At 45.8% G+C, this 10,895-nt stretch overlaps 1 protein-coding gene across 1 annotated transcript in view; it reads right to left on the reverse strand.

Annotated features, from left to right (window-relative positions):
• PCDH10 (protocadherin 10) overlaps positions 1-10,690 on the reverse strand; it is a 60,648-nt gene extending 49,958 nt beyond the window's left edge. Inside the window, exons 1-3 of the mRNA XM_044300977.1 lie at positions 7,931-10,690; positions 6,906-6,964; positions 5,509-5,615 (exon numbers count right to left, since the gene is read on the reverse strand). Of these exons, the coding sequence (XP_044156912.1) occupies positions 5,509-5,615; positions 6,906-6,964; positions 7,931-10,429 (2,665 nt within the window). The 5' untranslated portion in view covers positions 10,430-10,690. The remainder of the gene's footprint in view (positions 1-5,508; positions 5,616-6,905; positions 6,965-7,930) is intronic.
• Between the last annotated feature and the right edge of the window lie 205 nt (positions 10,691-10,895).

Below are 10,895 nucleotides of genomic sequence, written 5' to 3' on the forward strand. Positions count from 1 at the left end.
ACCTTCTGACTGTCTCCGTGTTCTGTGTATAGGAGGCTGGTATTCCTATTATAGAGAGCGGACACTACCTACTGACTGTCTCCGTGTTCTGTGTACAGGAGGCTGGTATCCCTACTATAGAGAGCGGACACTACCTACTGACTGTCTCCGTCTTCTGTGTACAGGAGGCTGGTATCCCTATTATAGAGAGCGGACACTACCTACTGACTGTCTCCATGTTCTGTGTACAGGAGGCTGGTATCCCTATTATAGAGAGCGGACACTACCTACTGACTGTCTCCGTGTTCTGTGTACAGGAGGCTGGTATTCCTATTATTAGAGAGCGGACACTACCTACTGACTCTCTCCATGTTCTGTGTACAGGAGGCTGGTATTCCTATTATTAGAGAGCGGACACTACCTACTGACTGTCTCTGTGTTCTGTGTACAGGAGGCTGGTATCCCTATTATTAGAGAGCGGACACTACCTACTGACTGTCTCTGTGTTCTGTGTACAGGAGGCTGGTATCCCTATTATAGAGAGCGGACACTACCTACTGACTGTCTCCGTGTTCTGTGTACAGGAGGCTGGTATTCCTATTATTAGAGAGCGGACACTACCTACTGACTGTCTCCATGTTCTGTGTACAGGAGGCTGGTATTCCTATTATTAGAGAGCGGACACTACCTACTGACTGTCTCCGTGTTCTGTGTACAGGAGGCTGGTATTCCTATTATAGAGAGCGGACACTACCTACTGACTGTCTCCGTGTTCTGTGTACAGGAGGTTGGTATTCCTATTATAGAGAGCGGACACTACCTACTGACTGTCTCCGTCTTCTGTGTACAGGAGGCTGGTATGCCTATTATAGAGAGCGGACACTACCTACTGACTGTCTCCGTCTTCTGTGTACAGGAGGCTGGTATTCCTATTATAGAGAGCGGACACTACCTACTGACTGTCTCCGTCTTCTGTGTACAGGAGGCTGGTATTCCTATTATAGAGAGCGGACACTACCTTCTGACTGTCTCCGTCTTCTGTGTACAGGAGGCTGGTATTCCTATTATAGAGAGCGGACACTACCTACTGACTGTCTCCGTGTTCTGTGTACAGGAGGCTGGTATTCCTATTATAGAGAGCGGACACTACCTACTGACTGTCTCCGTGTTCTGTGTACAGGAGGCTGGTATTCCTATTATAGAGAGCGGACACTACCTACTGACTGTCTCCGTGTTCTGTGTACAGGAGGCTGGTATCCCTATTATAGAGAGCGGACACTACCTACTGACTGTCTCCGTGTTCTGTGTACAGGAGGCTGGTATTCCTATTATAGAGAGCGGACACTACCTACTGACTGTCTCCGTGTTCTGTGTACAGGAGGCTGGTATTCCTATTATAGAGAGCGGACACTACCTACTGACTGTCTCCGTGTTCTGTGTACAGGAGGCTGGTATTCCTATTATAGAGAGCGGACACTACCTACTGACTGTCTCCGTGTTCTGTGTACAGGAGGCTGGTATTCCTATTATAGAGAGCGGACACTACCTACTGACTGTCTCCGTCTTCTGTGTACAGGAGGCTGGTATCCCTATTATTAGAGAGCGGACACTACCTACTGACTGTCTCCGTGTTCTGTGTACAGGAGGCTGGTATTCCTATTATAGAGAGCGGACACTACCTACTGACTGTCTCCGTGTTCTGTGTACAGGAGGCTGGTATTCCTATTATAGAGAGCGGACACTACCTACTGACTGTCTCCGTGTTCTGTGTACAGGAGGCTGGTATTCCTATTATAGAGAGCGGACACTACCTACTGACTGTCTCCGTGTTCTGTGTACAGGAGGCTGGTATTCCTATTATAGAGAGCGGACACTACCTACTGACTGTCTCCGTGTTCTGTGTACAGGAGGCTGGTATTCCTATTATAGAGAGCGGACACTACCTACTGACTGTCTCCGTCTTCTGTGTACAGGAGGCTGGTATTCCTATTATAGAGAGCGGACACTACCTTCTGACTGTCTCCGTCTTCTGTGTACAGGAGGCTGGTATTCCTATTATAGAGAGCGGACACTACCTACTGACTGTCTCCGTGTTCTGTGTACAGGAGGCTGGTATTCCTATTATAGAGAGCGGACACTACCTACTGACTGTCTCCGTGTTCTGTGTACAGGAGGCTGGTATTCCTATTATAGAGAGCGGACACTACCTACTGACTGTCTCCGTGTTCTGTGTACAGGAGGCTGGTATCCCTACTATAGAGAGCGGACACTACCTACTGACTGTCTCCGTGTTCTGTGTACAGGAGGCTGGTATTCCTATTATAGAGAGCGGACACTACCTACTGACTGTCTCCGTGTTCTGTGTACAGGAGGCTGGTATTCCTATTATAGAGAGCGGACACTACCTACTGACTGTCTCCGTGTTCTGTGTACAGGAGGCTGGTATTCCTATTATAGAGAGCGGACACTACCTACTGACTGTCTCCGTGTTCTGTGTACAGGAGGCTGGTATTCCTATTATAGAGAGCGGACACTACCTACTGACTGTCTCCGTGTTCTGTGTACAGGAGGCTGGTATTCCTATTATAGAGAGCGGACACTACCTACTGACTGTCTCCGTGTTCTGTGTACAGGAGGCTGGTATTCCTATTATAGAGAGCGGACACTACCTACTGACTGTCTCCGTCTTCTGTGTACAGGAGGCTGGTATCCCTAGGCTCTACCTGTACAATGACTTGTTGCCTATTGTGGCATCTGGGAGCCAGACTTGTATACGTCTAATTACATTTTTTATTTTAATTAGTCAAACGCATATATTGTCTGAGTATTGGCGATTTGCATAACAGATGCCAATGAAATATTCGGCGCGGCCTCATTACAAGCCATTATGCCGGTAATCTTCACTGGGTTAGCAGCTTTGAAAACCTGAGAAAAAACCCCCAACAAAGTGGGAGCCCTGTCTGGTGCCCGCCATTCACACGCTGACATTAATGTCCGCTTTATAATAAAGTAGGTCGGGACAGATCCACAACAATAAATCCCAGCCCCACATATAGGGGAAGAAAGGGCTCCTTGTGCTGAATGTAAACTTCTGGCAAGCCCTCCTTAGTGCGCGGGTTCCCAGACATTAAATAGACGCTCTGTTCACTTAGCATGAAGTCCCACAAGGAGCAGCGACCTCCAGGGATTCTTGGCTCTCCTGAACTCTCATTAGGCCTGCATATTAATAGAAGGGGCCGGGAGGATTGAAAGGGTTTCCCATACAATGCAGCAAAGGCCAAGACAGGGGCTCTGATATCTCCAGCAACGTCTGCCTGGTGTCTGCTCACCAGTAATGGTGTGGATATCACTGCACCCAGCACGCAGACAGCTGGGCAGGGCATTTCTATAGACGGTGCCCTCAATTATGGGATCTATTCAGAAGCATGGGAGTGGGGCTTCCACAGTAATGCTGCACAGCGGGCGGACAAAAGGGGCGTCCATTGTCTTCTACGTGACCCCAAAATGATATGTTGCTGTGCTGCCAACCTGGCAACTCCTCTTTCTATATCTATCTATCTGTTCTATTATCTATTTATCTATCCATCCATCTATCTATCTGTTATCTATCTATTTATCTATCTGTTATCTATCTATTTATCTATCTATCTAATATTTATCTATCTCTATCTGTTATCTATCTATCTCTATTATCTATCTATATTCTATATATTATCTATCTATCTCTATTATCTATCTATATTCTATATATTATCTATCTATCTCTTTCTATTATCTCTCTCTCTCTCTCTCTCTCTCTCTATATATATATATGTTATCTATCTATCTATCTATCTATTTTATCTATCTATCTCTTTCTATTATCTATCTATCTATCTATCTATCTATATCTATCTATTTCTATTATCTCTCTCTCTCTCTCCATATATATATATATATATATATATATATATATATATATATATATGTTATCTATCTATCTATCTATTTTATCTATCTATCTCTTTCTATTATCTATCTATCTATCTTTCTATCTATCTATCTATCTATCTATCTATCTATCAATCTATCAATCTATCAGCTATCTATATATCTATTTCTATCTATCTATTATCTATCCATTTATGTTTCTATCTATCTATCTCAAATGAAGAAGCATGAGCCGCGCAGCATATAGTATTGTAGAGGGTGCCAGCGGTTATGGAAGCCATTCAACCTCCAAATAATATAAAAGAAAAAAAAATCCACAGCACTTCCCAAGCGTAAAAAAAAAAAAAAGTGCATTTCAATCACCAAACAGCTCTATCTATCTATCTAGCTATCTATTATGTATCTATATATCTATCTATCTATCTATCTATCTATCTATCTATCTATTATGTATCTATCTATCTATCTATCTATCTATTATGTATCTATATATCTATCTATCTATCTATTATGTATCTATATATCTATCTATCTATCTATTATCTATCTATCTATCTATCTATCTATTATCTATCTAGCTATTATCTATCTATCTATCTATTATCTATCTATCTAGCTATTATCTATCTATCTATTATCTATCTATCTATCTATCTATCTATTATGTATCTATATATCTATCTATCTATTATGTATCTATATATCTATCTATCTATCTATTATGTATCTATATATCTATCTATCTATCTATTATCTATCTAGCTATTATCTATCTATCTATTATCTATCTATCTATCTAGCTATTATCTATCTATCTATCTATTATCTATCTATCTATCTAGCTATTATCTATCTATGTCTGTATTTCTGCCTGACGTTATCTACTTTTCTTTCTTTCTATCTTCTTTTTATTATCTATCTGTCAATCATTATCTATCTACCATCTACCTCTGACTTTCTGCCTCTTTATCTGTCTATCATCTATCTACCTGTCTGTCTGTATCTATCTATTTACATCTATCTATTATCTATTTATCTACCTACTTATTGTCTATTTGAATTCTTTCTTTTTTTTTCTTGTTCATTCTTCTTTTTCTTTCTTTCCTAAAATGTATGGAGATATCTTTCTCATCTCTTCGGCCTCCTCACCTAAGATGCAGCTGTGTTTTCCTGTCGGTGTTGACCTCTGTACATGTCTGTATTCCCAAACCATTTAGTGATTTGTGGAGAGGACAGAGAACTACGGGAATATTCTGGGCACCTTACTGCACACCTTGCAGCTCGCTCTCTCTAATACCAGTCCCATATGTTCATTATCTGTCATCATCACAAGTCACATTTTCCTGCAATTTCAAGCCATTAGATCCTGAGGTGTTAAACAACGTGGAGCCCTCTCTGGAATCCGTTACTCTTTGCTATCAGAAAAGTCACATTGATCATACTTGGTATTCCCATTAGGCGTCACATGCATGAATGACAGGGTTCTCCACTTACTTGTCACATTTGGATTGGCATATGATATAAGGTATTTTGGGATTGCAGCCCTTGTCACTAAGGGGATAAAGAAGCAATTTGGATTCCTGCTCTCATCAGACTTACCAGAGGATTGACCTCGATTAGTGGCGTCATGATCACTGTCTCCTTGCTCACTGTCTCCATGCCCACTATCCTTAGAGCTTACTATGTCTGCTTCCTGGAAGGCAGAGCTGCAAATACAAACAGCACAGTATTGAGGAGAAATACAAAATCAAATATTCTTCTGCCATCCTATGGACACAGTGGGAGCTGCAATACACGGCTGTATACCTCCAGTATGTGCTCCCCTCAGCAGTATTACACTCAGAAGGGCAGGTGTTGGCACAGTAATGCCAGGAATAATACATTTCACATTGCAGCCTTGCTGTGATACATAGGAACTACCTTCTAGAACATAGAATACACATACATATATCCATGAACCAGCCCTTCTAGAACATAGAAGACACATATCTCCATGAACCAGCCCTTCTAGAACATAGAAGACACATATCTCCATGAACCAGCCCTTCTACAAGAACATAGAAGACACATATATCCATGAACCAGCCCTTCTAGAACATAGAAGACACATATCTCCATGAAACAGCCCTTCTAGAACATAGAAGACACATATCTCCATGAACCAGCCCTTCTAGAACATAGAAGACACATATCTCCATGAACCAGCCCTTCTACAAGAACATAGAAGACACATATATCCATGAACCAGCCCTTCTAGAACATAGAAGACACATATCTCCATGAAACAGCCCTTCTAGAACATAGAAGACACATATCTCCATGAACCAGCCCTTCTAGAACATAGAAGACACATATCTCCATGAACCAGCCCTTCTAGAACATAGAAGACACATATCTCCATGAACCAGCCCTTCTAGAAGATCGAAGGCACATATCTCCATGAACCAGCCCTTCTACTAGAACATAGAAGACACATATCTCCATGAAATAGCCCTTCTAGAACATAGAAGAAACATATCTCCATGAACCAGCCCTTCTACAAGAACATAGAAAACACATATCTCAATGTACCAGCGCTTCTACAAGAACATAGAAGACGCATATTTCCATGAACCAGCCCTTCTACTAGAACATAGAAGACACATATCTCAATGAACCAGCCCTTCTACTAGAACATAGAAGACACATATCTCCATGAACCAGCCCTTCCACTAGAACATAGAAGACACATATCTTGATGAACCAGCCCTTCTACAAGAACATAGAAGACACATATCTTCATGTACCAGCCCTTTTACAAGAACATAGAAGACACATATCTCCATGAACCAGCCCTTCTAGAACATAGAAGACACATATCTCCATGAACCAGCCCTTCTACAAGAACATAGAAGACACATATCTCCATGAACCAGCCCTTCTACAATAAAAGTTTATTTTCTAGGACTGAAGTTAAAGAGGAAGAAATAAAGGAGATGTCCAAGCGCAGATCATACCTGTTTACCCGTCGTGGTCTGTCAACTAGATAACTGAGTTCAGTGCGTTGGTGTTTATTCTAAAAAAGAAATGAAAGACAATTGGACTCTAAATGTCACTGCAAGGAACATGAAAGAGCGGAGAGCTACCGGGCTGATAGATGAAATGTGCATGCAGAGCTGCCCGGGAACACATCAAATATTGAGAGTACATGAGAACATATCCTGACATAAAAGGGCACCCTCTCTACCACAAGACGTGACAGCCTTTCTTGGAGGACATTCTGTACAAGGATCCACATGTTTGTTATGCATGAAGGGTTGCCAAATGCTAAATGGATGTGTTCTTTGCTCATTGTATCCAGGCACTTCCCCCATTTAACACATGCATTAAAGTGATAGAGCTTATGTATGGAGCATTTCATTGGGCACGCTCATTTTCCGTGATCTACTAATGTAGGACATCTCACTGGGATTTCATCAGGGTCATCTCAAACAAGTGGAGCTCATACCAGCTAAACAGGCCGACATTTTATTTGGCGAACAGCGCTCTATGCAGGAGAATCTCTCCAGTCTGGCCTCATTCACATTCAGGCAGTGTGGGCTACAGGCTGCAACAGTTTTCTAGGGGAATTCTAATACCTAAATGGAAGGATGGGATTCAGCCTGCCACCTCCAATGTTCCATATATGGTTACCAAGTGTATTATAAAAATGAGGAAGATAATATTGGAAATTAAAATCCATTACTATGGATTGGCACTGCGGGATTTCTAGCATAAATCAATACAGGAAAGTACATGATCGGCAGGGGATGGAACAACTGGGTTCTTTAGAAATAGGCGGAAAGCAGATGATGCAGAAGGACATGGAGATAGAGAAGATTTCATGTGGATAAATGTGCGTGGAAGGGGATTTGCAGATAACAAGGGATCAGCAACATCTGGTTACAAGGGAAAAGTTCTTTATGATGTTAGCCTATTTAGCTGGAAATGAATGAGTGCAGCAGAACTGGACGTGACATCAATAGACAAGTGGATGCCTTACCTCACTGGACAAGATGCTGCCATTGGAGATGATATCAGGCTGCTGGTCAGCATAGCCTGTCACTATAGCCCCACAAGGGTTGTGCTCTGCATCCGTGCTCCTGGAAGGGCTGCAAGGCTTGAGGAACATTAGGTCAGTTTTAGCAGACTCTGGGGTCAGGCAGACCTGATAGCAGTAATTTTGGTTATGATGGTGAGACCCAAAGCTACCAGACTCCTCCACTGGTACCTGGGTAGCAGTGGGCACATTAGAGCTTTGTACCAACATGATGTCTGACTTGCTGAGCTTTTTCTTGCGAGCTCTGGCTTGTCTGCTACAACAAGAGCAGCAGCACACACAGCAGTCACTGGCCAGGCAGCTGTAGATGTTGAGTTTCTTCTCCTTCTGGCACCTGATGGCTAGCACTATCATAGCTAGCAGGAAGATGAAGGAGACAGAGCCCAGGGCAATGATGAGGATGAGAGTGAGGTCTAAGGCTGTGTCATTGGATCTACTGGAGCGGTGGTTCTCATTCAGTTTCTCTACAGTGCTGTCCACAATCTCCACCTGAATGAGTGCAGTAGAGGACAGGGGTGGCTGTCCATGGTCCCGAACCTCCACTACTAACTCAAAGGGTCTGTGGGGGTCTCTCTTACTAGTGATTTTCCTTGCTGTCCTTAGTTCTCCTGTCCTCCAGTCCATGCGGAATAAGCTCATGTCGTTGCCTCTGAGAATGCTGTAGGTCAGGCGGGCGTTCTCCCCTTCATCCAGGTCCACAGCCACCACCCGGGTGAACAGGTAGCCCGGCTCTGCAGTCCTGGGCAGCAGCTCCTTGGCCGTCCCGTTCCTGCCGTGGGGCGATATGATGGAAGGCGCGTTGTCGTTCTGGTCCACGATCACGATGTTGACTGTGGCGTTACTGGTCAGAGGAGGGCTGCCCCCATCTCGAGCCTCCACCATGAAGCTGAAGTCCTTGAGCTGCTCGTAGTCAAAGGTGCGCAGGGCGTAGAGGTAGCCGTTCTCGGAGTTGATGGACACGTAGGTGAAGACAGACATGCCCTGGATGTCACACTCCAGGATGTTGTAGGACACATGAGCGTTCTCCTCGTCGTCTCTATCGGTGGCGCTCACGGCGGAGATGTACGCCCCCGGCACGTTATTCTCCGTCACATACACGTTGTACACCGCCTGGGAGAACCTGGGCGCGTTGTCGTTGACATCGGCCACCTGCACCTGGATGGACCTTGTGGAGCTGAGGGCAGGGCTGCCCCGGTCCCTGGCCAGCACCGTCACTGTGTAGGAAGGCACAAGCTCCCGGTCCAGGATGCCGTCAGTCACGATGGTGTAGTAGTTCTTGTAGGACAACTTGAGCCTGAAGGGCACTTCCCCAAGGATCTCGCAGTGGATCTGCCCGTTCTCCTCAGAGTCCTTGTCGGTGACGCTGAAGAGTGCCACCACCGTACCCGGGGGGGCGCCCTCGCTCACCGACTCCTTCACGGTGCTGAAGCTGATCTCTGGCGCGTTGTCGTTGAGGTCCAGCACCTTGACCATCACCTTGCAATGGGCTGCCACCGCGTTCGGCCCCAGGTCTTTGGCTTGGACGTAGACCTGGTACATGTTGCTGTCCTCGTAGTCCAGCTCCCCGGAGATCTCCATGCGACCAGTCCTGGAGTCTACGCTGAAGACCTCTCGGACCCGGGGCGAGTTGTGGCTGCTGAATGAGTACACCACCTCCCCGTTTTGACCTTCATCCTGGTCGGTGGCATTGAGCTGTAGGACCAGGGTGCCAGGGGGCGAGTTCTCGGGCATGGACACGGTGTACACCGGCTGATCGAAGACAGGCACGTTGTCATTGGAGTCCAGCACTTTGATGGTGAGGAGGGCAGTGCCCGTCCTCTGGGGGATGCCCCCGTCCATGGCAGTTAGCACGTACCTGTGCAGGGCTTGTTGCTCTCGGTCCAGCTGCTTCTTCAGCACCAGCTCGGCAAACTTGTTGCCATCTCCCTGGGTTTGCACGTCCAGGGTGAAGAAGCTGTTGGTGGTCATCTCGTAGGTGCGGAGGGAGTTGTTGCCCACGTCTGGGTCATAGGCGCTCTCGAGCGGGAAGCGGGTGCCCAGGGTGGCGCTCTCTGAGATCTCCACCTGGATGTCAGACTCCGGGAAAGTCGGGGGGTTGTCATTGATGTCCAGCACCTCAATCTCCACCCGGAAGAATTCTAAGGGGTTCTCCAAGAAGACCTCCAGGTGGAGCAGGCAGGAGGGGTTCTGCTTGCAGATCAGCTCCCTGTCGATCTTCTCCTTGACATACAGGATTCCATTCTCCAGGTTCAGCTCCAGGTAAGGGCTCCTGGAGTTGGGGGCCGACTGGAACCTGCGACTGGAGAGTTTTGTAATGTCCAAGCCCAAATCCTCTGCGATATTCCCCACGAAAGTACCATGGTCCCTCTCCTCCTGCACCTTGTAGGCTAGCTGGGAAAGCACACCATCCACCATGCACGCCAGTAGAAATAAAACAATCATCTCCAAAAAAAAAGAAGAAGAATAGTGCAAAGGTACAAAAATAGAAAAGAAAAAGAGGAGAAAAGTGCACTTGTGTTATTCCTTGCACCCAGGCGATCCCCTCATCAGTCCAATAATCCCCTCTACTCCTCTGTGGATAAATCCCAGGTCAGGGATGGAGGCTAGTCATTTCCAGCTGCTACATCCATCAGGACTGCATTAGACTGCACACTTCATCTCCTGCACACATCCCATAGTGATGCTCCTCAGTGCTGGCCGGGATCTCTGCTGCCACTGTCTGAGCTCCCAGCTCCCAGCCTAGGTGTTTTTGCGCAGCGCCCTCCTCCTGCCAACCAATAGGAGGCCAGGAGAGGCAGGGAGGGGCGGGGCCTGACAGGGACGTCAATCTATTAGCACAGGGGCGTCATGTGGAGGCGGGAGTGTGTGAGGGGAGCAGGGGCTGCCGCTTCTCCGTCGTCTCCTCATC

This window comes from Bufo gargarizans, chromosome 1 (assembly GCF_014858855.1).
Source record: "Bufo gargarizans isolate SCDJY-AF-19 chromosome 1, ASM1485885v1, whole genome shotgun sequence".
Classification (NCBI taxonomy): domain Eukaryota; kingdom Metazoa; phylum Chordata; class Amphibia; order Anura; family Bufonidae; genus Bufo; species Bufo gargarizans.